At 41.7% G+C, this 26,525-nt stretch overlaps 4 protein-coding genes across 6 annotated transcripts; 1 reads left to right on the plus strand and 3 right to left on the minus strand.

Annotated features, from left to right (window-relative positions):
• Positions 1-115: 115 nt before the first annotated feature.
• On the minus strand, positions 116-667 carry LOC108073359 (uncharacterized). The gene has a single exon (XM_017164923.2). It carries the CDS (start codon positions 665-667, stop codon positions 116-118), a length of 552 nt encoding a protein of 183 aa, XP_017020412.1.
• A 5,241-nt stretch (positions 668-5,908) lies between these two features.
• On the plus strand, positions 5,909-21,963 carry Cad99C (cadherin 99C). Its single transcript, XM_017165091.3, has 12 exons — positions 5,909-6,017; positions 7,011-7,170; positions 11,782-11,939; positions 13,035-13,213; positions 13,326-13,448; positions 16,225-16,401; positions 16,474-16,539; positions 16,835-19,747; positions 19,835-20,365; positions 20,448-20,569; positions 20,643-21,374; positions 21,431-21,963. Exons 3-12 carry the CDS (start codon positions 11,786-11,788, stop codon positions 21,564-21,566), a joined length of 5,133 nt encoding a protein of 1,710 aa, XP_017020580.1. The 5' UTR covers positions 5,909-6,017; positions 7,011-7,170; positions 11,782-11,785; the 3' UTR covers positions 21,567-21,963.
• A 1-nt stretch (position 21,964) lies between these two features.
• Positions 21,965-24,724, minus strand: dgt1 (dim gamma-tubulin 1). Of its 2 annotated transcripts, XM_017165089.3 has the most exons (6): positions 24,089-24,724; positions 23,838-24,030; positions 23,621-23,784; positions 23,162-23,562; positions 22,303-22,821; positions 22,073-22,213 (listed from the first exon to the last, which is right to left on the minus strand). In XM_017165089.3, the coding sequence occupies exons 1-5, from the start codon at positions 24,597-24,599 to the stop codon at positions 22,315-22,317; spliced, it is 1,776 nt and encodes a 591-aa protein (XP_017020578.1). In that variant the 5' UTR covers positions 24,600-24,724; the 3' UTR covers positions 22,073-22,213; positions 22,303-22,314. The 2 variants fall into 2 exon arrangements, with proteins under 2 accessions (XP_017020579.1, XP_017020578.1); XM_017165090.3 differs by lacking the exon at positions 22,303-22,821 and having other exon boundaries at positions 21,965-22,213; positions 24,089-24,721.
• A 136-nt stretch (positions 24,725-24,860) lies between these two features.
• LOC108073300 (uncharacterized) lies at positions 24,861-26,218 on the minus strand. Of its 2 annotated transcripts, none has more exons than XM_017164857.3 (2): positions 25,418-26,218; positions 24,861-25,334 (listed from the first exon to the last, which is right to left on the minus strand). In XM_017164857.3, exons 1-2 carry the CDS (start codon positions 26,066-26,068, stop codon positions 25,047-25,049), a joined length of 939 nt encoding a protein of 312 aa, XP_017020346.1. In that variant the 5' UTR covers positions 26,069-26,218; the 3' UTR covers positions 24,861-25,046. The 2 variants fall into 2 exon arrangements, with proteins under 2 accessions (XP_017020346.1, XP_017020344.1); XM_017164855.2 differs by having other exon boundaries at positions 24,861-25,355; positions 25,418-26,217.
• Between the last annotated feature and the right edge of the window lie 307 nt (positions 26,219-26,525).

A 26,525-nucleotide genomic window follows, 5' to 3' on the forward strand; every position in this document is an offset into this window, starting at 1 on the left:
ATTTTCGTTGATCGGCAGAAAAGACTGTTACTTTCAAACAGAACTTCAACTTTGGCAATTTCATTTTAATTAAGTTTCAAATTTGTTAAAAAGCTTTGTTGAATTATAAATTTACCTAATGGTTGATATAATTTCGAGGATTTAAAGGTCTATTTCGATAATTTTTGAGAATTTCAAGATGCGCAACCATATCCGTGTGTCTCCTGTTCCTATTTATATTAATGATCATTGGTTGCTTTCGAAAAAGGGATACCCCCCGTGTGGCAAGGACCAAAAAGCTGGCCGCCAGCGCTGTGGTAGGAACTACCAAAAGCCAGTACTCTTGCTTTAAATACTTTTCGGCGCCCATTCCCAAGGAGAAGAATGACAGCCGCACGACGTGATGGATAATCCGCTCCAAACGGCACCAAAAATAGAGATTACTGAACTCTAGAATGGCCAGCGTGCCTATAGTCTCCACCAGAAACTGAATGAAGTACGGCAAATGGATGTATCGCTTCGAATAGAGCGTTATTCTAACTGCCGCCACAAGTACTGCTCCGGCGAAGATATAACTGGCCAGCTGGGGAGCAGGGGAACAGGCATCGGCCTCTTGCGATAGGAATAGGGACAGTCCAAGGACGATGTGGATGAAGCCGGCGGTACAAACAGCCAATTTAGAAGCCATTGTTCTATATAAACTTTTTGTTTAGAAATTATAAAATGTAATATAACTAAGTTAAATGTAAAGTATGGTGTACTTTGGTTTTTCATAAAATGTATCCTTAATACAGTACAGTTCTCACTTGTTATATCTAGTAGTCTCAAAAACGATCTGCCTTGAGCCACATTTGCGTGTCTAAAGCAATCCCCTACCCTCTTCATTTATACATTGCAGAATTATTGTTAATAAGAGACACAAGACACACCAGAGTCCCTTTCAATTTTAATCCCCATCGATGATAAGCGTTAACGATCGGTGCAAGTGTGAAAATAGACTTCAATAATACACACGCCCCCCGGCAGTTACCACCAACACCCCAATGTCCCCTGGAGCGGCGACGGCGACGACGACGACGATGACTAGAAAGCACGCCGTGGAAATGCATTTGGTCAGCGTCAGCTGCTAAACTACGCAGAACATACGTACGTGTAAGTTTTCTAAACACGCAAAGGCAATTAAAATTTTTAAGCGACATACGAACCCGAACCCCCACGAATTGCACGCAGTTAACAGGAGCTGGACATCCCGCAAAAAGATTGACTGCAGCGGCCGCAGCCCAATGAGGGAAAAACAGGAAAGGTGGAGCAGGTGGGAGTATTGGCGAAGTGCAGGTACCCTGGTACTCAATCAATATCTTTAGACTTGAGTTCTTAAGTATAATTAAAGTTATTCATTATAAGTTAAGGAACAAATTTAAAAAATATATATATGGGTATTATAAATTCCTATTTAAAGTCTAAATTAATATAAAAGAGTGTAAAGATTCCTGATTTAAAAGAAAGTACTTAGAAGTTAAAACTTTTTGGAATCGTTTTCTAAAAGCTGAAAGAAATGGATTACTAAAAATCTTGACTATAAAATGCTGTAAGTTTTCAGCTTTTGATAACAATTAGTCAAGTATTTTTGTAAAATATTAAATTTCGTTTATTTCGACAAGAGCTAGGCCATACATTTTCCAACATAAATGCAGGGTATTCCTTACCATTTCCTAAAGAAGGAAAAACAGAACTTACAAGTGACATTTTCGCTTTACATGAATTAATTGAATGGCTGAGTAATAGCTATTTAAGCACCTACCTTTCAGAAGTTTTCAAGGGGTGCCCTTTTAATATTACGTGTCACCATTATAGACTGAAATGACCAAAAAATATGACAGGCACGTACCGTCTTGGAGACGCACCTTTGATGGCTCTACCTCGGAGCCGTGCGAATCGCCGCAGAAAGGCCATGTACCCGATGGCCATTGTGCCGGGTTGTACAACATATCGTATGCTTAATGCATAACTAATGAAGCAGCAGCTCCTACGTTAGTGGCACGACTGGCCGGCTGTGTGTGCAGCGTGTACTGTGTGTTATTGCACGGGCATTTTGTTTGGTCGGAGGCTGTCACTAGGACATGCCACAATTGCTGGCCTTTAATACCGGCCCCGTCTAGCGTCTCCATGTCCCCGTGCCCAGATCCCAGAGCAGTGCAATCGAATCGCCAATGTAACATACACACAGGTCTCTCCAAGTCTCCGCTCGTTTTGGCTGCAGAAATGTTTCGTGGTTCGTTCGCCAAGTGCCGCTGACGCCATCGAATTAGATTACAGAAACCGCTTTTTTTTTTTGTGTTTTTTTTCGTTTGCGAAAAACTCAGCTAATTAGATTTCAGGTTCAGTGAACCGTTGTTCGTTTTGGGCAATGATACGAGCACAACTATTATTAAATAAGTACTTTATGATATGGCAGAGAAGGAGATCGAAGTCCTCCTCATTTGCATGGGCCTCTGGACTGGAGAGCCTGGGAAGTGGGAATGGAAATCCAATTGCTTCCAGCCAGCGTAAATACTCTATACTCCGCCGCCATAGTCCGTTTGTCCAGGAGTGAGCATGCGATGCTACTCATAATCTGCATTCGGAATCTAATTCAATTAAGCAATGTTAATGGCCTGCCTGCGAGACGTGTACAGCTGCGGTCAGGAGCGTAGTAGTAAACTATATATAGAGATAGGCACATAAGTGAGGAACAGAGATGGTCAGTTAACCTTTTCTGAAGTGGAAGAAATCTGTTTATATTAGAGAGGGTCCTTACATTATAAACACTCTTATTATTATAATATACTAAATAAATTAATTTAAAATCCCTCAAAGCTATATTCATGCCAAATAAAATCCATGAATAGTTAACAATTTCTGTTTCCAAGAAATTCTTTTAATTATTTTTGGTATTTACTTATTAATTTAATTTTCCTGTAAAATCCTTCCCTCTTTCTATCTGTTTCCCTGCTAAGCTCTCCTTTCCCCCCATAAATCCTGTTATTGAAATTGCTTACCGAATGCTCGGCAGCACTGTCGTCAAGAAGCCACATAACGCGAGCAGCCAGCTAGCCAGGAGATGTATTCCCCGTTCTCGCCGGCAGTGGATTGAATTTCCACCTTATAAATTTAGCATCCGCTCTGTACTTTCCTCCTGACCGCAACTGTCGGTATACACACACTACAGTGTGTATATATATGGAGAAACTGATCTTGGCCAAGCGATTGTTCAGTCCGCCGGGGCGAAGGCGACGGCGACGGCGAAGGCATCTTTTGGTTATGTGGTGCGCATTGGTTTCAAATCGAATCGAATGGCTGCAGCCGTGGCTGGAATGCAGTTGTACTTTGTAGAGCAATTAAATTGTGGACGAAGAATGATTTAACAGCCAAAAGGAAGGAGCATGTGAGAGGCCAGAACAATGCCAGCTTTCAGCCATCAAGATCTGAGTTTTAGCCATAAGCCAGAATTAGAAATTATAATTTAGATCATACTTCTCGCTGGGTATGGCTGAAAGTCCAGTCGGACTTGGGTAATTTGAAGCCGAGTGAGCTTATTATGTATGCTCTTTATGAGTTCAGTTGCTTTTATTGCTGGCAATATAATATTTTGAAAACTAACAGGTTGCATATTTTTTTAAATTTGGGTTTAATGCTATTTATACACTTTCTAAGGGGTGTTATCACATTTTTAATTGGTCTTTAAGGTAATATAACTAATATCTTTATTTGTACGTTTTTGGATATATTTTAAATATTTTCTTCTATTTAATACAATTTATTTTACCTTTTTTTTAGAGCTTACCTTTATTGCTATGGGTTCTTTTATTCTCTGGCTTACAATATACTTTGTGTAGCAGTTTCACAAAAATTCCTGAGAACGTAAACTGATTACAAAATGTCTTAAACAGCACTTCAAGCTTATGGATTCAGCGAAACCATACAATTTCGGCTGACATGTTAAACTGCTTCATATCCGGTACATTGTGGCATTCCCTTCTTCATTTTAGCAGATTTATTTAAATAAAAAATAAATAAAAGAAATAAAATGTAAAGAAATCTTTAAGTGAAAATAAGAACCTATTTCTGCGGTATATAATTTCTCTCTTTAAATGCTATCTTCTTATATCTTATGTCCAAATATTTTCACCTGATTTATGAACCTTAAAAAAATAAAGTAGGTCTCATGCTAGTATAAGGTTACAAAACCGACCCAAATCAGCAGTCAATGGACTGAACTTGAAATGAACAAAAATGATCGACACACAACGAACGTCTCAGATTATCACAAAAATGGGACATTCAAATTGTAAAACTGTCGACGAAGCCGGAAGACAAAGCCAAACGCTAACACACATTATGGTAATCCCAAACCCGCCAATAAATTTCGCAAGAAGAAACTACGCGTTTATAATAAAGAAAGAAAAAAGAACAAGCCTCCTCTTCGCTTCATGTAAAAAAGAGATCGTGGGCCTTGGCTTTAGCCTCAATTAATCTTCCGGGCCCGGGAATTCTGCACCAGAGATGCCCAAGAGCTGTATATTAAATGAACTTGGCTTGTTAAGAAACAGTAAAGTGACTAATGGTGTACAACATCTTGCTGAAAGCCCTCTCTAGCTCTAGCACTTTCTCTTTGCGTGAATTAAAAATATGGGAATGAAGACGCAGCTTCGCATAATTTTTTTTGGCACCACGAACTTCCTGTCGTAATGGGTAGTTAATATATATCTTTCACTCGATTAAGATCAATTAAATTTATATGTCCAATTATGCAAATAAGGCGGCTGATAAAAATATATAGGGTTCTTAGTAGAAGCAAGAAGATATAGAAAGTTCAATGTTAATAAAATATTATCTAAGCATCTCAAGGTGATATGAATGTATCTTAATCCTTAAGATACTATAAAATAAAAACAAATCCTTAAGATATGTGGGTTTCTTATTCAAATATTTCAAAAGTTGTCAATAACTTTTACAAGCTCCCTTTTTTGAGTAAAAGTGGAATATTTGGTAAAGTATTTAAGCCATTTTGTTGTCTTGTATTCTCTAAATATTATATTAAATCCAAAACTATCACAATTTGTGTTGTATATTATGAAAATCGATTTAATATAATTACATTACCTCCCAATTTAAATTATTTTTTGTCCAATTGTCGACGCCTCACCATGATGATAATGGCGGATTCTGTGGAGAGCAAAGCAAACTGTCTCATTGTCCCCGCACAATGGAGTGGAAATGGAAGCGGAATATGCATACGACTGTGCGGCTGGGGCTACGACTTGGGTTGAAGCCGAGACTGGGGCTGGCTGACAGGTACAAAAATGCTGTCTGCCCCTTTAGTGAACTTCATTCATGCACATGCACTGGCGCAGTGAGCGGGCTGCTCCGACGTCGATTGCTGCACAAAATCGCGGCTACATCGCCTAAAACATTTTAATAAAAACTTTAACACAGCCCCGAACACAGGCACCACAAATGCAGCTAAAACAAAAAGGAAAGAAAAAAATGATGCAAGGAAAGGGGGGAAAAAAGCACTAAACTGGTTCCACTGCCTACTCCTATGGAAATGAAACATGGTGGTCTTTTTATTTACCTTTGGCTTAACAGAGGCTGTTAGCAGGCCTTTACCGAAAAACATACCTACATGCACCTGCAGATCGCGGCGTACCTGTGCGCCGCCGATACCTTTCGCATCCAGCATCGAGAGTACTTCGGATTTCGGTGTATATCTAGCTATGTGCTGTGTGTTGTATCAGCTGTTAAACTAGTCCGAAAACCAGTTTTACCGCAACAGCGATATGCCAACGAGTCTAGGTTCCAATTCCATTCCATTTCGTTCCCCCAGGTAGCGCCCACTTGTTGCCCCAACAGGCGAAACGAAACGAAACAGTTTCATTCCATCCGCTCACGTACACGCACACGCGCACGCGCAACCCGACGGATACACTTTCGCGCAGTGTACCTACCTATTCGAATTTTAGGTGGCTCCCGCGATACCGGTTTTGAGGCTGCTGCTGGTATGAATATGCCCAAGAGCTAATTTTTCAAGAGTTATCGCCCAAGAAATGTGTGTAAAGTTCAGAAATACAATACCTTCGCCAGGCCGAGGCGGAGACGTGTGATGTGAAGAATACACAATCGGCATCGATACCCAATACATATATTTCTAAACACCTCTATATAATTATTACCCCAACGATATATGAGTTAATCTCTGCAAAGTGAACACCAAAAATGAAATAATCCTCGTTTAAATAACAAAGAAAACCCGAATCTGTGGAGGAGCATCCATAGTTGAGATGAAAAAAATCAAATAAACCGTTTATATGTTGGTGTGTGAAACCCGAAAGCAAGACTTTCTCTTGCCAATTTGTTGTTTACTCGATTCACAATGGTGTAAAAAACAAACAGCGAAAAATTCACACAACTTAACCCATCATCATCAGCACTTTGGGGGAAAGGAGGATATAGAACCATAATGAAACCGCAGTGTGGAATGTGAACGTGATCGTGGTAGTAAATGCCGCTTCTATATGGCCCGGAGTTTAAATATATATTTGCGGCATTAGCAAAAGAAACAGTCGAAATATATATAGCCTGTCTCAGATCGGCCAATGAGGTCACGTATTGCCGAGATTTGTGTAAGAAAAACGTATACACTCGTGTAAAGGCCATATAGACACGGATAAATCAAGTTGCCATGCTACTTTTACTACACGCCACAAGGCTCCCACGCAGCGCTTTGTTTATTACCTTTTCGCGAAATATTATATTTTATAATTAAGCCCATAAGGCGAGCGTAAATCGGGAGTTTAACTTGAACAAGAAATATAATCGCAGACGTATGCCAAACGTGTTTCAGGCGGATCCTCTTGAGATCATAAAAACATCTTAGTTAAAAGTTTGAAAAGAGGTTCCGCAGCAGAAACCCATAAATAACACAAATTATTAACCAGTTTTATAACTAAATCTAACGCGTGTGTATTCTAATATTAATATTTCTTATGCAGCACACGGATTGCCAGCAAATACAACTTTAAATAAACACCTGTTCGAAATGTAATAAAGGATAACGAATTCCTTTGTTAACGGCGTGTGTCATTTTTCACGTTGGATACACACACTTAGCACAAATATTTTGCTCAATATTTAGAGTTTTTAGAATAAACGGTGAGTAATTTAAGCGACATATTAATTAACTCATTAGCTGTAGAGTCATACGTTAATGATTATGACTGTATTTCGTAAGATTTATAAAGGCGAATGGGGTTAAAAAAATAAATGAGAAACCCGCATCGTGGAGCTGTTTTGTTTTAAAGTTCGTATGTCACCAAAGAAGATTAATCTTAATCTGATTAAATGCCTTCAAGGTGTTTATTAAGCTGAAAATTGTATCTTTTTACAGTTTTCGCCAGCGGCAAGTCAAAGATATTTAATGGATGGCCAGACACCGATTGCTAATACCATGTGGCAGGTATCACAGCATCCATTTTACAAACTTTTTATTTTGTTTTCCATTTCAAATTTTCTTCTATTTAAATTAAATTAAAAACTTAACCGGATATGGCGAACATTGAACTTATTATTATGCCAATAATAATAAATGAATTCTTGTAAAAAACAAAACGTGCGAATCATAATTGATGAACATTTTAACAAACATATTTTAAGATTATACCTGTTACTCAGCAGTTGGTGGTTTAAGCTATGGGAAAAAGGCAAAATCATGAAAGTTAACAACCAAAAGAAACATTAAGATACTTGCTGAGTTCATTAGAACGATTAGAATTTAACCATTCAACCCTTTAGGGTATCAAAGTCTTGAATACGAAGTAGAAAAAACAAAATAAAATATGTTCTTTTTTATGATTTTATTTTATGATTCTACTTATTTCGCATTACATCACATCTTTCAACGAGCCAAAGATACTTATTCCCTCACCAATAAAAATAAATACTTTAGTACCCAATTCGCATTGGCTATTGTGTTTTTTTTTTCTTCTAACACATAACTATAAACTGTGCTAGGTTTCCATAAAAGATTAGATGCCATTCGGTATGCCAGGGTATCCCCGGATTCGGTCTCCCCCTCAGAAACCCAATGGCGCGTTCCTTTCTTGTTTATTTAAGATTTGTGTGTGGCAACCATCGTTCGCATTCCAACAGATTTTGAGATTTAAGTTCGGTACGTATTGTACCACATTCAAAACTAGAAAATGTTGGCAAAAACAGCATCAATAAGCAACAGGTTTCTTGTGCGAGTATCTGCACCCAGCCAGCACAACACACTACACACCACACTATACACTATACACTACACACTACATAGAGGAGCAGGCACAGGCACAGGCACTGCCACCAGGCAAGGCATTCAAAGCGATACCTCGGCTTTCGTTTATTTTGCAAACCAGTTTGGCACATTCGGCTCTTTTTCTATAAGTTTCCGGTTGGAGCTCTCTGAACATAATCAGCAAAGTGACTTTCTGCGGTGGCTTCACTGTGACTTTTGTTTATATTTTTTGACTTTATATACCCCACTCCGTAGTGTCCAGTGAAAGCGGAGGATTTTCACGAATCTCGAAACAGGAACAACGAGGCATTTATGCCATATCAATACAATGTGATATCTCGGCAGTTATGCAATAGGCGCGCCAGGCTTTTACGATTTCCAAGATATATTTTCACCAATCGCTGTCAATTACGACAAATGTGATTAAGATCTGAGATTAGAAACAAACAAAAATCATTAAAAATATTGTAATACACATTTTTATTGGTTGTTTAGGTGTTTTTTTTATAGCTGCTTACATGTACACATTAGGCAATCGAAGCCAACAAAAAATCTGGTTACGAAAAATGGGTTCAATCGTGAAAATTCTTACACAGACTTTACTTTGTTGGCAGATTGCAAAACTGAAGGCTTGCTTTTTATGATTTATGAATTTAATAAGAGATTTAATCCAGACTTAACACCTGGATTTTAAAGAATTAATGTAAACTTTGTAGATTTGGAAAAGTATTTATGATATTTAGCTAAGCAGCTCCCAAAAGTAGATCTAAGAAATAATTTTACAATTAATTAATATTCTGAAATAATAATAGCATATATTAATTGTTATTTGTATTACATATTCAATTTATATTTAGGGAATATCAAGACTTTATCATATTATTCTTATAAGGTGTTTAATTATTTATAGCTTTTCCCTATTAAAAAATAGCCAAATTTCGTTAACAAAAAGCCTGGGAATCCCCCTAATTACTTAGTTGATTGAACTTTATCTTGCAATCGAGAAACTCTCCTACAGAGACCTTGCTTCTTTAATTTATGCATTGTTCAACAATTTGTTTGTCTTCAGCTCGGAAGTAAACATTTGTTGTGCGAAAAGAGAAGACTTTCAAAAAAAGAGGAAGGCTTTTAAAATATTTTTCCTTTGTTTGCATTGAATTAACTCTTTTAACTTAGTTCACACAAGATAAATATAGGTATATATGCGAAACTTTCTATGTTGGGATGAAATTTTGGGCAAATGTATATACCTAAAGAAAATATTTTTTTGCATGTGCTTTTTGTAGTTTTTTAATAAAGATTTTTAAGCCTTAAACTTCAGTTTAAGAAGTGAGCATTAATTATTAATTATTTATTACTACATTTTATTGTATATATTTATTAAATTTATATTATTAGATTATTAGATATTAAGGGGGGACATCTGAGTAACTTTTTTTAAAAATCGAAAAATTTTTATTCGAAAATTCCAGAAAAATGTTTTTTTTTTGCCAGTTACTCAGATGTCCCCCCTTAATACACTTTGTATAGTAGTAACTCCTATAAATATAAGATACCTAAGTTTTTTCGTAAATATTTTGAATCGTTAAACTTGACTTGAAGTAATTCTTATTACTTTTAAATATTTATTACTTTTTAATATTTATTACGAGAAAGGAATCTAAAATAACCAAAAAACAAGACAGGAAACTAACATCGGAAAGCCGAAATTTGTATACCCTTGCAGCTTGCCTTAGGATCAGGGCATCGAATCAAAAATCTATCATAACTAAGCCAAAAAAGCCTCAAATTCAATTCGGAAAGCTGTTCTGAGCTAGTTTTTACTAGGTTAACAAATCTGCAAACTAAATTAAAAATTTTTAAAAATCAAAATTTTTGAGAATTTTAATGATGTAACCCCTTATAAAATTTTGAAATTTAAAATAAAAATTTTGAAATTTTTTTTCTTTCCGGACATGGCTAGATAGATTCGCCCGTTGATGCTGATCAAGAATATATATGCTTTATGGGGTCGGAAATGACTTCTTCCCTGCGTTTCAAGCTTCAGAGTGAAATTATAATACCCTGCAAGGGTATAAACATCAGAAATATAAATTTTAAGCATTGCAAGCTTCTGATACCGTGCAAGGGTAAATACAATATATATCATTCAAGATTTATAGAATTTGTATATATTAACACCACTCTCCATAGTTTTTTGCTGTATATAAAAAACTAAGGCTTTCACAATGGTAGCCAGCAAAATTCCTTTCGAAGTGAAATACCTCTCGCGGAATGGCCAAGAACTTGAAGATTAATTTCATTGCGTTTCATTAAACAAACGATCCGAGTAACGGATACGCGAGACTCACTCCCTACTCCTGGTGGTGCCAACGAGTCTTGGCTGCAGAGGCGGCGAGGAGGCCGTGGTTTCAGCGGATGTGGCCGAGGAGAACCTAGGGATAGAAGCCGCCCCACCGCCACAAGAGTGGCCTCTGCAATACAATTCTAACTGTAACCCAGCCGCAACTTGATCGGGCAGTCAGGCCGTTTGGCCATTTAGCCATTTGGCCATTCAGCCATTCAGCCATTTGGCCATTTAGGCGCTCGACGAGGTGAGGTGAGGGCAGGCGGAGTGCAACGAGTCTGCACCTGATCTCGGGGCCTAAAACTGCCGTTGTTTAGTTGGTAGCGCGCGGTTTGCCACTTTATTAAAAAATTTATGCTCCCTCTCTCGGTTGGGAACTTTTTCCCGTCCACATTTTCCAGACCCAGCAACAAGTTCGATGAGCTGTTTGTAAGTTCTTTCGATCCAATAAATGCTGAACTGCCGCTGAGTGTGAACAATTTTCAAATCAGTCAGCGATTTTCGAGGAAATTATATGTCTTATTTTTATGCCAGCACTTTAAATTTATAATAATTTCGTAGAGTTTATATAACAAAGATTAATATTTAATATTCAAGTCGTTGAACTCAAAGAAAGCTAACTTGATGGAATGTATTAGTACTCAAATTATATAGTAATAGTAATATTTGGATATATATACAAATATTTTTTGAACTTAAAATGAAGAATTGAGAGCTCAAATATAACCCTAAGTTAAAAGTATCGTCTTCAAAACATCTGGCTAACCTCTACAGGTCTTCGGATGCTTCGCATCTTCTTAGATTTCCACATTTCCATAAAAGCGCATATATATTCGGATAAGAAAAGAACGCAAACGCAAAACCTCAACCGCAACCGCGCTAAGACAACGCCAAGTTTGTTAAATTGTTTATTGCATATTGATATCACGCCATTTAAGGCATGAGAAGCCGTCTTTGCATGCAAAGCGACTTGCGCAGAAGACATTTGGAGCTGGGTCTTGGGTCTCCATCTCCTCCATCTCCAGATGCGATGTGTGGGCTTATCCGCGTAGGTTAAGCTGTTAGCGGCTCTAAGATATATATTTTCAAATCAGAGACATTGGCTAATATATATATTTAACAAGATGTATTTGTTTTATTTCAGAAATATGGCTGCCAGAAACCTCACGCCCCAGCAAGGTCTTGGGTTTTTTGGGCTTCTGATCCTACTATGCTCGGCGGTTTTGGGAAAGTCGCAGATGTGCGAAGTGGAAACTGGCCAGACAAATATCATATTGGATATAGAAGAGAGCAGAGAGAACTGTAAGTAAACTACATATTTTTAAAAATATATTTAAATATATTTTAAGATGATTTAATAGTCAACCTTATCTTTTAAGACGTGAAGAATTTGTCAAGAGTCGTTGCCAAAAAGTTATCTGGCTAAAACGATGATATAAGCTCTTATAACTAGCTCTAAATAAGAAATTCTTCAACTGTATATAACATAAACATGTATTTCTTAGCTTCACTTAATTTACATATAAGTTTTTATAGCAAAACTCTCTGAGACAAAACCTCGACTTCAAGATCATAGACTAAAAGCACGAAAGGTGCAATACACCGTAATTATAATGGCCAAACGTGTTCGGTACATGGGCACCGACATCATCAAGGCTCGGCACAGCACGTCAGACTAGAAAAAATTAATATCATGTATGGTCTATAGCATAGAGCACTGTGCAACATTGTAAGGTTTACATGCTTATTAGCGTTCACTAGCCAACTGCATTCTCAATAGCTTTCATGCCTGATTTTGGTCAGAATTATGGGGCACTTATAAAGCAATCTAATTTCAAGTAGGGCCCTTCTACTACATATATTAAAATAGTCATTATAATAATCAAGGCAAACGAAATCTTGAAGGGATTTTTATTTTATAACTAAAAGATACTGATAGAGTTAAGGAACAAAAGAGTTAAGTTAACAAAATCATAACTTATTAAACGATTTCAATACTTTATCTTATCTATATGGCATAAATACAAAAATTATCTGAGTTTTACAACTTTTAATAGTTTATACCAAGCTCTAAATATGAATTTTGTATCTGTAATATCCTCCAAAGTGCCTCCTAAAATATAACGACAATCCATGAGATATGAATACTTTCGTACATGCATGATGCATCTACGTATAATGTTTGTACATACACATATGTACATCCCCAGTGTGATGGCTGCAACTTGACCCCAAAAATGCAAAGAGAAAGGCTGTCGTCGGCTGCCGCTGCTGTCTGCAGTTTTCTCGTTCGCCGGTGGAGAGCTACTACTACCTTACTTGTGTGCCCATAACCCAGCTTTATTTATTAAACTTTTACTAGCAAAAATCAATAATGCAACGCTTTTCTCTTTGCAGTCATCGGACAGCCGACCAATCCGCCAGAGCTGCCGATATTCGGGGATCCGGAGACGGAAATCGCTTTGAATTTAGTCTTCCCCAAAGGCCAGCCAACGTTTCGATTGAATGGCAAGAGACTGCAGCTCCTGGAGCCCCTCGATCGTGATGAGGAGAACCTTAGTCACATAGTGTTTCAGGTAAATTGTTACCCTCATTTTCATATCAATATAATTTTCTGTGCTGGAAAAAAAAATGCAAAGATACTTATGAAAATGTCGGGGTACCTTGCATCCCAAATCGTTTCTCCAGGTCTCCTGCACCATCCGATCGACGAACAAGAAGCGAAACATTCCCATTATTGTTCGGGTGTCGGACATAAACGACAACGCGCCGCGTTTCATGAACACGCCCTACGAGGTTACCGTTCCCGAGGTGAGTAAATAGTGCTCGTAAATGGACATTTTTCAGCGTCCCCGACACGAACATCTCTTTGTCGCCTCCCCAAACCGAAGTTTTGCCCGCATTTCTCGCCATAGTTTCCTCTGTCGTCGAGTTTCCTCTTGGCCGGGGACCGGGTGCCAAACGGACTATCACGTTATAGTCACCAATGCACCGAGAGAAATTTAACTTTAATCTGTTTCGATTCGGTATTTGCTGGGTTTTTTCCCACAAGAATTTGAGTCTCTTGAATGACATTCAGTGCATCATCCAATGGTTATTAATGATAAAATAATAGGTATTACAAAACACGGCTATAATATGGGAGCTGAAAAGGGTTACGAGGTCAACTCAGACTTGAAAACATTTTGAAAACATAATTGATCTTGAAAAATGATTAAATGATGAGGGAAACTATGAAAAGATGGAGAGTTTATTGGTATTTACAGGGACTTTTATGGAATTATTATTATAAATAAAATATTATATTGACCCTGGCCTTTTAGAAGCTTTAAATATATTTATAAAGGTATTTTGCTTATAATTAATTGACAAATTCAATCATTCTCTTAAAGAATAACTTCTTCGTAGACTTATTAAAAATATCATCATCATTGTCCAGCTTTAAGAAGTCAAATGAATCTTCAAGAGTTAGCTAGAATTCTCCTCAGTGCTGGGAGAGTCAGTCAGGTGAATGTGCATAGTCTTCCCGGCACGACAGCGGCAACTACAACTACATACTGAACACTAATGAAGTGGTAGCGAACATGTTTTCAGCGCTCCATCCCCAGCTCCCAGCTCCCAGCTTCAACAATAGCTATAGCCGCAGGAATAGGAATAGCAGTACGAGTACTCGTAGCATGTTGAGAGCGGATCCCCAGATCCCAGAACCCAGATCATGATGATCATGATCGCAGCGGCCAGTGCAAGAGTATTGCATAGACTGCCGGCTTTTAATCACGTATTTAGACTAATAACGTTCAATTACAGAACTGTTGACATATTAGAAAGCACCATCAGCAAAAGCAAAAAGCATAAAACAAAGCGGAAACGTGCTACATACAGATACAAACGTCCAAGAACCCCTGCAAAGTGAATTATTTAGCAAAAAAAAACCTTGCAGATAAACGTGCTAAATCGCTCATGTGCCTCTCTGCTGGAAAAATAGCACATAATATAAGCTGGGACAGGCTCCCATTTGGTTAATATGAAGAACCATTACCCCAGACATTTATAAATAATTTCCCAATGATTGTTTAATAAGCACGAAGAGAAGAAATTCCATTTCATTAATTGAAATTAATTAGAGTTATCGGTAGAACGTTTTCACAGTTTTCGAATTATCGTAAATATCACTTTCTTAGTAGTTATAAAAATTCCAAAGAGGCTACTGTTTTTTATGGGTTTTTCCTAGTTTATTGAGATGATTTATTCCCTAGAGAAAAGCCAGAACTCCTGTTTCCTACGATGACAAAGCAATTTAACATTTTGAAGACCGATCGATACGTTTCTCAGATAGTAAATTCAATTTTAAAGCCATACAAAAACGAATTGAAAGAGAAAAGAATGCAATATCGGAATCTGCAATCAGCGTAAATTTATTTGCAATCTTCTGCATCGAAGTTTAAGAGCCGACGAGTGGCATAAACAAAAGGGCAGGGCGGCTACCTGCCTGCGTCATCTTTTCTTTTTTTTTTATATAATTTTTTGTTGTTGTTGTGCCTCACAGAGTGTAGTATGTAGCGTGTAGTGCATTGTAAATTCGTGATCCAGCTCCCTTTATATGGCGTTCTGCCAGTCAAACTGGAATATAATTGGTATGCACTTGCCGGCTTAGGCGAACACTCCCAAGGGACCGCGTGTCCAACATGGTCCAGTCCAGTCCAGTCCACCGCCACCAGACACAAGACAACAGAATCGCATTTCATTCCCGAGCCTCTATCAAATAATTACAAGAATCGACTGAAAAATCATACCCCAAGAGGGCCACCGAAATAGCATACGGAATCTGCCCACAGGTACAAATAGGCAAAATTACAGCGATCACAGGTTATATTCTATATTATTACATAGGTGATGAATCAATAATATGAATTACACATTATAGTACCTAATATCACACATTCCAAGCTGGGATTATTACCGAAGACAATCATTATTTTTACTATCAAGCTGAAATTATTAAGATCGCTATCAAATACTGCACGCAGGTGACACCATGTGAATTTTTTGGTTATTTTCAAACACCTGAAGTTATGAAAAGCGAAAAGAGATGACCTCAGCGAGCCTGCCATTTAGCTCTGAAAACGGAAAACACACAGAAAACAAATCTCAAAGTTCAGCAGATGAAGAATGGCTTATGTACGAAGAGAGCTTGGCTGCAATTCTGGGAACTGTGGAGTTGTGGAATTGTGGAGTTTGTGGCTATGTGGCTATGTGGAGAGACGCAGAGAGTCGTCCCCTCTTGTGGTTAAATTACCGACTCAAGCGTACATAAACTGCAGACTGTATGCAAGTAGCAAACTTGCTCCTTAACATGAGTTTAAGAGGCTGCCACCGTTATATAACAGCGAGCTCTTGGGTCTTGGCTAAAGCCACTTGACTTGGCAAAACAATACGAATGGGAATAATGAGCTCATAGGCAGCTTCCGTTCTCTCTGCCTGGGAAACTGTTTATATTTCTCAATTTTTGCATCCAAAACCATCTTCATAAAACTAATCTAGATCTTTCCTTGTAGCAATTAACCATAAAATTCGCTTACGCTTTCAGAGCACACCTGTGGGAACTACTATATTCCGGAATATCCAAGCTCTGGATAAGGATGCCGGCGTCAATGGTTTAGTAGAGTACTTTATCTCGCCGGGAAGTGTTAATTCCACCGATGATTCAAAATATACCGAAGATGGTTATGGTACCTTTGCCATCTCATTTCCTCACCAGGGACAGGTTAGTTTAGACCTTTTAAAAAGATTTTCTAATGGAATTTTAATGTTATTTATTATCCCTTCTTTTATATAGGTTACCGTGGCCAAGACCCTAGACTTTGAGAAGATACACACATACTACCTAACTATTGTGGCTTCGGTAAGTGAAGTGTCTTAACTAGGCTTAAACCCTAATTACTTAATTGGCACTCAGAGGCCTTTATTAAACTATCTGCGCAGGCCAGGTCATAAATTAAAGTTTTGCGCCGAACTTAGTGCCTTAATTATGTGCTTGAATTAGCTCTTACCGGCTTATTAGGGTCTTAAACCTTTCACTTAAGTAGGGGGTTTGGAATTAAAGAGAGTGTGTAAAGCCATATAGTTTATTATAAAGTTTTGTAAAGCAATATAAAATAATTTCCCCACTATTGCTCATGAAATCTTTTTACTTCTAGGATCGAGCCAGGAATACCGCGGATCGTCTCTCCTCGACCACCACACTGACGGTTAATATAGCCGATTCCAACGATTTGGATCCCTCGTTCATCTATAGCGGCTGTACCTTTGTGGACGGAGCCTGCATCAATCCGGAGTACTCGGCATCTGTGCCAGCAGGTTCCTTGCTCGGCGTGCTCACAGTCCTGCCTGAACGCATTCAGGCCGTGGATTTGGACACCATTAATGCGCCCATTCGCTATAGCTTCGCCAGTGGAATGCCAGGAAACTACGATGACTACTTCCAGATCGATGAGAATACGGGGGTGCTGAAGCAAACCAAGGCCATAGATACTTCCACGGCCAAGAAATATGACATTATAGTGAAGGCAGAGGAGGTTACACCCGGAATCCAACGATTCACCACAGCCAAGCTGGTGATCTATGTGAAGCCAGTGGATGCCAATCCCCCGGTTATCTCATCCTCCCAAACCGAGGGCTATGTGGATGAGAACTCACCCATAGGAACCAAGGTGCTGGACTCCCAAGGAAACCCTATATCGTTCCGGACCACAGATGCTGACCTGAGCGATTCTGATCCAAAGCCAGATTATATATACGAGCTAACGACCCCCTCGTTCAATGTGACCAGCGATGGCATTTTGATTGTGAACGAGGATAACCTCGATCGCGACCCGCCGGCACCGGGACGTTTCAAGTTTCAGGTGGTCGCCAGAGAGCCGCGCACCAATGCGGCCAGTGCTCCGCTAAGTCTCACGGTCCACCTCCGAGATGTCAACGATAATGCTCCCAAGCTGGCGATGGTGCCACCCATCTCCATTACAGCCGGGGATCAGAGCGAGAGTCGCCTGGTCACCCAGGTCAACGCCACCGACAACGACGAGGGCCCCAATGCCGTGGTGACCTACTCCATTTACCACGTCTCCAACAATGGCATCCAAAAGTTCACCATTAACGACACCACAGGCGAGATCAGAACCCAAGGACGCCTGTTGGCGGGCGAGCAATATAGCATCACCGTCCAGGCCACCGACATCGGCGGGCTCTCCTCGCAGGCCATTGTGGAGGTGAGTGTGACTCCGGGACCGAACACAAAGCCGCCTCGCTTCCAGAAGCCCATCTACGAGATCCAGGTGAGCGAGGGTGCGGAGATCAACTCCACGGTTACTGTGGTCCATGCCGATGATCCCGAGAACGATGCCGTCGTCTACTCCATCATATCGGGCAACGATCTTCGCCAGTTTGCTGTGGGTCAGGAGAGCGGCGTCATTATAGTAATAAGGAAATTGGATCGCGAAAGTCTAACTCGTTACCAATTGATCCTGAAGGCGGAGGACACTGGAGGTCTCTCCAGCAGCGCCACGGTTAACATAAAGGTCACGGATATTAACGACAAAAATCCCGAGTTTGATGCCTCCACCTTGCCGTATGTTTTCCAAGTGGACGAGGGAACGGCACAGGCCTCCGTGGGCGTAGTGCATGCCACCGATGCCGACGAGGGAATCAACGCAGAGATTACCTACTCCATACCGACGGATATACCATTCACTATTAATGCCACCTCCGGGGAGATCCTGACATCTAAGGCGCTGGACTATGAGAAGACAAATGAGTACAAGTTTGTGGTGACGGCCAAGGATGGGGCACCCGACGCCAGATTGGGTACGGCCAGTGTGACTGTGATGGTCCTCGACCTTCCGGACGAAGTACCCAAGTTTAGCGATGCTCGTATTGATGTACACATTCCGGAAAATGAGGAAAACTTCCTGGTGGCCACGGTTCAAGCCTTCGACCCAGACACTATGCCGGAAATTACCTATGTCCTTCGCAAGGGCAATGCGGAACTCTTCAAGGTCTCACCCAAGTCTGGAGAGGTCAGAACAGTTAAGGGACTGGATTATGAAGCCCAAAAGCAGCATGAACTCACCATCGGAACCATTGAGAATGATGGTAATTCCCCCGGAGATACTGTGCAGTTGGTGGTGGAAGTTGAGGATCGCAACGATCTGCCTCCAAGATTTATAACCGTTCCCGATCCGGTGACAGTGAACGATGACCAGAGTATAGGAACCATCATTGCCACACTACCAGCTATCGATGGCGATGGAACATCACCCGGCAATGTGGTTCGCTATGAGATCGTGGGTCGTGGCAAGGCGCCCAAGTACTTCCAAGTGGATCCCGATACAGGTGCCGTGCGCATACGCGATGAGCTACGCAAGGAGGAGGACACGGAGTACCAGGTGGACATCAGAGCCTACGATTTGGGTGAGCCACAGCTGAGTTCGGTGGCTCCACTGCGTGTAGATGTCCATCACCTTTTGGCCAACGGCAACGGCAACGACGTCAAGTCGGATAATAAGCTGGAAAGCGGAACCATGATGAGCAGTGAAAGCATAGGCCTGGCTTTCAGCGACGACAGCTACACCACCAGTGTTCCCGAGTCAACAGAGGCGAACAGCACCTTGAAGCTTATCCAAATAGTCAACTCTAAGCAGTCGTCGGACGGACCACCGGCCTTCAAGTGCGAATTTGTGGGCGGCAATGAGGAGGAAAACTTTAACCTGAGTGTCGCCGATCACGGTTGCCACTTGCAGCTCATCAAGCCGCTGGACTTTGAGACCAAGACCTCATACACCCTTCAGCTACGCCTCACATCGCATCGGTACTTTGTAAATCCCCTAAAGGACACGGCTACCGTTGAGATAATCGTTCAGGATGAGAACGATAATGCGCCAGAGTTCGAGTTTAATCGGCTGCGCGGCCAGCGAGATACTTTCTACACCATAATCACCGAAGACATGGATGTGGACACAACCATTTTACAGGTGCGAGCCACTGACCGAGATTCCGGCAAGTTTGGAACCGTTCGATATGCCCTCTACGACGATGATGAAAATCGTGTTAATGTGGTGAGTAAATATTTTGTTTACTTAAATATTTAGAGCAAATATCACGCTTTAAAATCCACTTTTATTTATAAAATACTTTTTTTTCAGCCCACCAGCTACTTCATGATGTCCGAGGATACTGGAGTCCTGCGCACGGCCAGGCATTTTAAGAATGAAAACGATTTCCCCATGACATTCTTGGTGGAGGCCCGCGATAGCGATTCGCAACAGGAACAGGGTTCCCATCGCACCCGGGCTAGGATAGTGGTCAATAAACTGGCCGATATCAATCGCATGGCTTTGTCCTTCCCGAACGCCGCTCCCAGCGATCTGCGCAACTACTACACCGAGCTGGAGGAGCTGCTGGACAAGAAGACCGGCCTTGTCAGCGGCATTGAGCGCATGAGCAGTCAAAAGTACCTGGCCAAGAATGGATCCGTGATTGAGAATCCCTCTGCCACGGATATATGGTTTTATCTCATCGATCCCAAGACGGAGCAGCTGCTGAGCCGCAAGGATAGCATTGTGGAGACCACTTTGCTGGAGCCAGCTGCCCGCTCCGAGCTGAATATTGCTCTGCCAAGGGCCACAGCTGAAAGTATATCGTTTCCGCTTGAGAGAAAAGATCAAGGTCATACGGTGAGTTGTTACATTCCTTATAAGAGTTTCCTATAGAATTCTTTAATTATTTATGATTTATTAATAATTTATAATGCTACAGGTCAAAGCCACTGCTGTAGATATTGATAACGAAGTCTTCCCTTTCACCCTGATTGCAATATCACTTGTTATACTTATTTTGGGCACCATAGGCATTATTTATATATGCATTTCTTGGTCAAAGTAAGTAGTCTTTATCTAAAATTCCTAATTAATAAAAAAACTAAAACATTTTATATAAAAAATCTTAAAATAGATACAAAAATTTCAAGCAACGCATGCGCCAGTACTCCTCCACGAACCCCACTCGCTACGATCCCGTGATTGTCAATCCACAGGCCTCGAATGCCAGCGAAACCATAGCCAATATGAAGGAGTACGAGACCCAGATGCTGGCCATGGCCGTACCCCCAGACGTAGATGATGATCTGCAGCTGGACTTCAGTGCCAAGAACCATGCCTTCTCTCTGGACAATGTCAGCTACATAACGCACAAGGAGAACTCTAATGGCGGTGGCGGTCAGTCCAGTCCATCTCATTCGGACGCCACAACGGCCACAATTGCCACCTTACGGCGGCACAAGAACCTCAATAATGCCAACAATATGAACAACAATTTGGCCATAAACAACCGGCAGAACACCTTTAATCGCACTCTCGAGATCAACACCCGGAACAATGCCAATCCCCTGGGATCTCCTGCAAACGGTGCTCTTTCTGGGACTCTGACTTTGGGCAGGATCAAGCATCAGAATAGTAATCATTACCAGAATGGGGTGTACAATATAGATCCCACGGGGCCCAACAATCTGGCCAATGCCAAAAATAACGCTTATAGCACGATGGGCAGGCGAGGAAATACATTCGGCGACGTGGGATTGCTCAATGGCAACGGAGAACTGATGAATGCTACCTTGGGTCGGAACGGTCAGCTCAACAACAGGCTTTATGGCGGAGAAGTGCCCATCACCAATCCGCTGTTTCAAAGGTAAATATATTCTATTAACATCCTTTGAGATTTAACTTAATATTCTCTATTTGCAGATCCAATTCCGATCACAATCACCTGAGCAGCACAAACGAGAATGTGTCCTTTGGCAAGAGAGACTATGGTCAAATAGGCTTCTCGTATCTGAACGATTTGGATCGCTCGGAGGTGGAAACTACAACGGAACTATAAGGAACTATAACGTTTAACAATTAACAGACTTTGTTAATATATTTAGCTGCCAATTTCTTATTTTTAATAGTGCATTTCAACAACGAGAGCAGTTGCCATCAATTTACGATTAAGGCATAATGCTATCTGTAAATACTTGAGTAGAGAAACTGAGCGGAGGAACTGATAACTGATATATATTTAACTGTGCTTTAAGATCAGATAATTACAGTCATTACTTTTAAGCAAAGCAGAGTGCATATTTTCTATTGTCTAAGCAACAGCAAGAGCTATGCATTTTTCTGTATAAAAAATGAGAGTTGTTAAAAATAAATACACATATAATGCAATTTTTAAGCTGTGTAAATTATTAGAAGCCATTAAATGTAAATATATAAATAAATATGTAAACCAACAAGTGGATTATTTTTCTACATTTATTTACGATTGCAAACAGTAAACATTTAAACTACAAAGTCTTACGAAGTAGAACTAGATTGGTCTTATACGGGCTCTATGAGTTTAATTCCATCCTTGTTATCCTTGCCATGGGCTGTGGTGACGTTAGAGACTGGGCTGACATTGTCTTTGGGCTCTGTTTTTATTGGGACACTCGTACTGGCAGACGTGGTGGTGGTGTCGTCCTCTTCGGTCTCGGACTCGCATTTCTGTGGAGAAATGTACAATAATAAAAACAAGTGAGAAAGGGAAAACTAAACAAAAGTGAATGAAATGTTTGGGTTAATGAATTAATTACTATGTTAGCTAGTTACTGGTTCAGTAGGGCATCGAACCAAGGCATGTTCTGAATGCCCTCGAGCATTCGCAACACCTCGTTAACATTGGTATCGGTCTCGTCTATGACTTGATAATTCAGTTCGGAATTGTCTTGAAAAGCTATTGGGTTTAGGTCTAAGGGGCTTGCATTAAAGTTGTCTTGATCGAGAGCTTCGGTGGGACTGACTGCTTCGGGACTGGGCTCTTCATCGACCTCCTGGTCAGAGCCCAAGCCGATCAAGCTTTGGTTGTCAAAGGCCAAGCCGAGATCAGCGTCCAAATTGAGAAATATATCGTCGTCGAGGGAATTTGCCAAATCTCCGGCCGTATCGAGATCAAAGTCGAAGATGCCATTGGCAAAGTCCAAGTCCAAGTCATCACCGCCCTCAGCTGGCTGCTGCTCAATGCTAACCGGTGGCTCTTCTCCAACTAAATTGTCACCACCGCGGCCAGCAGCAAAGATACTTTCTAGCGGCGGTGTGCTTGGTAGTTCATAAAACTGGGGGGATGGGGATGAAGAGGTCGGCAATTTATTCGGTGTGGAGTGATCACAAAAGCGACTTAATAAGACAATACTAGGTAGTACTTATGTTCAAGTGTTTCTTGTGTGTTTCAATCTATATACTTAGCACTAGCGTTACAACAAAATGTAAGCCTAAATATAGCTTATGCGCAGTATCGGGTTGTTAAAACTGTTTGACAGTTTCTGCGGCTACTGTGACTCCTGCACAACTTATGGCAATGGGTGAAGAGGCAGTTGGAATAATCAAGTTTGAGTAGTAACATGTGGTGGTTATGCGTTGGGTTATGTTAGGTTTTTGGGTCTGTGATTAACGCACCTTTTGGATATACTGGCGCTTGGCCGGCGCCACGGTCAGGTGTAGCACGCAATTGGAATCTTCGAGAATACTGGTCACCGGCTCCTGGCAGACAACACCACTCCGCTCCACGCCGCAAGCCCGGAAGAGGACCTGACGCTTATCCTCCAGTATATGCTTGCGGCAGTGCTTGCAGCAAGGCAGCGTTCGTTCGCCGCACTTGACGCCGCCCTCGGTGAACACGCACTTGGGGTTGCTCGACGACTTGGAAGCGTACAGGGTGTCCTTGGCTCGTTTCTCCTTTAGTTTCTTGTAGAGCACCGCCTCCATGCCCTGGCGACGATGGTACGTGTTCAGAGCCTTTAACTGGTCGTACAGCTTACGCTCGTGCGGCGTTTCCTTCAGCTGGTCGTGGATGCTGCCTGTGAAATTAACGTATCGCTTAGAAAACCTTCAAACCAACTAGTATTACAAACTTACAATAAATCTCTCGCTCGCGGCGTATATCGTGCAAGTACTTGCGACGACGTTGCTTCAGGACGTTCTGAAGGTGGGAGATCTGCTCGCGGTAGAGGCCCTGCAGCTTAATCAACTTGGACTCGGCCACACGGACGGCCTCGGCTCGCGTATAGACGCCAGCATGTCTGCAAACAGTATTTGTTATATATTTACTCAAAAGGAGGAGCCAAAGCCTTACTTTAGTGGATCATCATCTTCCGAATCGATGCTCTCGTAGTCCGACTCATTGAACTCAATATCCTGAGCGGTGTTCCTAATGCAGGGCGGATCGTCGTCGTTGCTGGAGCTATCAGAAGCATAGTCCAGGATGCGACGACGCTTGCGCGCTGCATCCACAATATCGCCAATGCTGTTGCGATGATCTTGGGAATCTGCAATAGAATAACCTTTAGCTTGGGCCAAAAAGCACTCCACTTGTATTGAACCTACCAAAGGGGGTAACGTGTGGCGAAACCACATCTATTTCATCATCATCGGGCTCTGTTTTTAGCGGCTCCGGGTTAATGCCCTCCACATTGATGTGCGACGACAGGCTGTTCAGCAGCGTCTCGTTGGTTTCCACTAGTTTGCGTACGCGTCCAACAGCCACGTGCGTCTTCTGCAGCTGCGACTGGCGGTTGTGCTCGAAGCACAGCGTCGTCAGTATCAGTTCCTTCTTGTTGTCAAACTTGGGCACCGCATTGATGCACTTCCGGCCATTCGCATAGACATGCGTGCACTGGCGGTAGTTGGAGCGCGGATCGCGCAGAATGTGCCGGATGCAGTACTCATGTCCCTCGACCCTCATCAGGCTGCACTCGTACGTGGGATTGGCGCAGTACTTGATCTTGGCCAGCTCGCTGTGGATTTGGTCGCGCAGCTGCTGCTCCTTCTCCGGCGTGCAGGCAGTGCCGGAAAAGCGTGCGCACTGCCGCAGTTGGTTTGGCGAAAAACTTGCCATTTTACTTGCTCGTTGTGAATGTGCCAGCTTTAAAATCCAAGTTTTTTCCTTGATTTTCGGTGAAAAACATAAAAAGCGATGCCTCCTGGGGATGCAATATGACCAGGTCTGTCAAACCGTAATTAGCCCAAAACGCAGCCGCACAATATGGCGTCGCGACCAGGAAGGGGTGGCAACGCCACTTTTCACACAAAAAAGGCTGGATGTGGCCAGACGGCGCAAAGTTTTCGCTTTATTTTTAAATTGTTTGAAAAGAATGCATTGCTTTTAAGTGGCTTTTATTTATAATCCGATGCTTATGCTAACTGTAAACTTAATTTATAGCACTGGAAACCCCCTCAATAGGTCCGAACATATTTGTTTGGTAAAGTATAATTTTTTCTTAAAACTAAACATAATCGTATTGCTCGCTACAAAATACGTGTTGTAAATTTCCGCCAATGGGTGTTAATTATCCACCACATTCATGTCAAGCAGCAGCTTCTTGGTCTGCAGATCGATGAGCCGGCGCTTGGCCCTTGCCAGCTCGGCCATCTCATTGTAGTATATCGTTTCCGCCTTTAGCTTCTCTTCCAGCTGCGTGGTGGATTCCGCCAGCGACGCGGTGTCTGCGGCCATAAGGTTGTGCAGGTCTCCTGGCTCAGGCTCAGGCTCCGGCTCGGGATCGGGATCGTCCTGCCGGGTGTCCACAACCGCGTTGTCCGAGCTGTCCACCACGTACTCGTAGAAGGGTTCCTGCAGCGAGATCGAGGTAACCTTTAAAGAACGCAAATTTAAAGCAGTTCGAACTGAGCTGTGGGAAGAGCGCGTCTACAAACCTCGTCATCCAGGTGGTCCGCCACCTTCTCAATGATGCTGTCCACATCGTCAAAGTTGACCTTTTCCAGCGGATCCGACAGCTGTCTTCGCTCCAGGCCGGCGAACACCTCGTTCTTGGGCGTCATTAGGTGATGGTGCGAGTGGTTGAGTGTCTTGGCCAGGTTGTTGTGGCGCCGCACAATGTGGCGCATCAGGTTGGAGGAGGAGTGCTTCGATGAGAGCGTCTTACCGCAGTGCTTGCACTTGGCCATGAACTCCGAGATACGGATGAAGTGCGCCCACAGCTTGTTGTTCTTTCCAATCACCTTGTTTCGCATCTCGGACTCGTGGCTGTGCCGCTCCAGATGCTCATGCTTTCCGCCAATGATCGTGCGGACCGCACTCTTCGTCTCGCCCTCGACCTCCTGCAATTCCATGCTCAAGTCCTCAGAAACAGATGCATCCAGCTCGTCCTTGAGCTCCGCGAGCATTTTACCCTCCTCGCCGGCGAAAATCGTGCGGGCCAGCAGCTTGTGGTTGCGGATGAGATGGCGGGTCAGGTTGGACGAGGTGTGTTTGGAGGAGAGCGTCTTGTCGCAATGCTTGCACTGTACTATGTACTCGGTGAGGCGGTGAAAGTGCGACAGGGCCTTGAAGTTCTTCCCGACCATAGTGTCATGGGGGTATCCAGGGTGTGGGTACCGACGCCTCCGGCCGATCTGATTGGTGGGGCTCGCAATGTTGTTAGCGTATTTATCAATCAATTCGTTTATTTTCAGAAGTACAGTGTATTTGGCAGTGTTGCCAGATGCGAAATTGGCTTTCGACCTAAAAAATCTCAAGGAGTTGAACACTTTTATCGATACATATCCCATTAACTAAAAAAATATCTGAATGTATTTTCATTTTCATTTTAAAACGATGTACTATTTTATTATTGAATTAATTTTGAGGGTCGATTATTGGTTTAGAAGCAGCCATTTCATAACCCAGACTGGCAGCAACAATGTTATGAGCACTTTAGTATGACCAGAGAAGTAAACAAAAAGGCAAATCCTTTTCTTACAAATGCGGATAAAATTGATGAATATAATATTTACGTTAGAGAAGCAAAAACAACTAAACAGC

This window comes from Drosophila kikkawai, chromosome 3R (assembly GCF_030179895.1).
Source record: "Drosophila kikkawai strain 14028-0561.14 chromosome 3R, DkikHiC1v2, whole genome shotgun sequence".
In the NCBI taxonomy this organism is placed as follows: domain Eukaryota; kingdom Metazoa; phylum Arthropoda; class Insecta; order Diptera; family Drosophilidae; genus Drosophila; species Drosophila kikkawai.

What these genes read in the sequence shown, in the direction of transcription:
- LOC108073359 (XM_017164923.2), bottom strand. Translation starts at nt 667, where the DNA reads ATGGCTTCTAAATTGGCTGTTTGTACCGCCGGCTTCATCCACATCGTC.
- dgt1 (XM_017165089.3), bottom strand. Translation starts at nt 24,599, where the DNA reads ATGGCAAGTTTTTCGCCAAACCAACTGCGGCAGTGCGCACGCTTTTCC. An exon ending in GCCACACGTTACCCCCTTTG is followed by an intron (nt 24,031 to 24,088) that starts GTAGGTTCAATA and finishes ATTCTATTGCAG; the next exon opens with ATTCCCAAGATCATCGCAAC. An exon ending in CCGCGAGCGAGAGATTTATT is followed by an intron (nt 23,563 to 23,620) that starts GTAAGTTTGTAA and finishes TTAATTTCACAG; the next exon opens with GCAGCATCCACGACCAGCTG.
- Cad99C (XM_017165091.3), top strand. Translation starts at nt 11,786, where the DNA reads ATGGCTGCCAGAAACCTCACGCCCCAGCAAGGTCTTGGGTTTTTTGGG. An exon ending in TTAGTCACATAGTGTTTCAG is followed by an intron (nt 13,214 to 13,325) that starts GTAAATTGTTAC and finishes TCGTTTCTCCAG; the next exon opens with GTCTCCTGCACCATCCGATC. An exon ending in GAAAAGATCAAGGTCATACG is followed by an intron (nt 20,366 to 20,447) that starts GTGAGTTGTTAC and finishes ATAATGCTACAG; the next exon opens with GTCAAAGCCACTGCTGTAGA.
- LOC108073300 (XM_017164855.2), bottom strand. Translation starts at nt 26,068, where the DNA reads ATGGTCGGGAAGAACTTCAAGGCCCTGTCGCACTTTCACCGCCTCACC. An exon ending in CGGACCACCTGGATGACGAG is followed by an intron (nt 25,356 to 25,417) that starts GTTTGTAGACGC and finishes CGTTCTTTAAAG; the next exon opens with GTTACCTCGATCTCGCTGCA.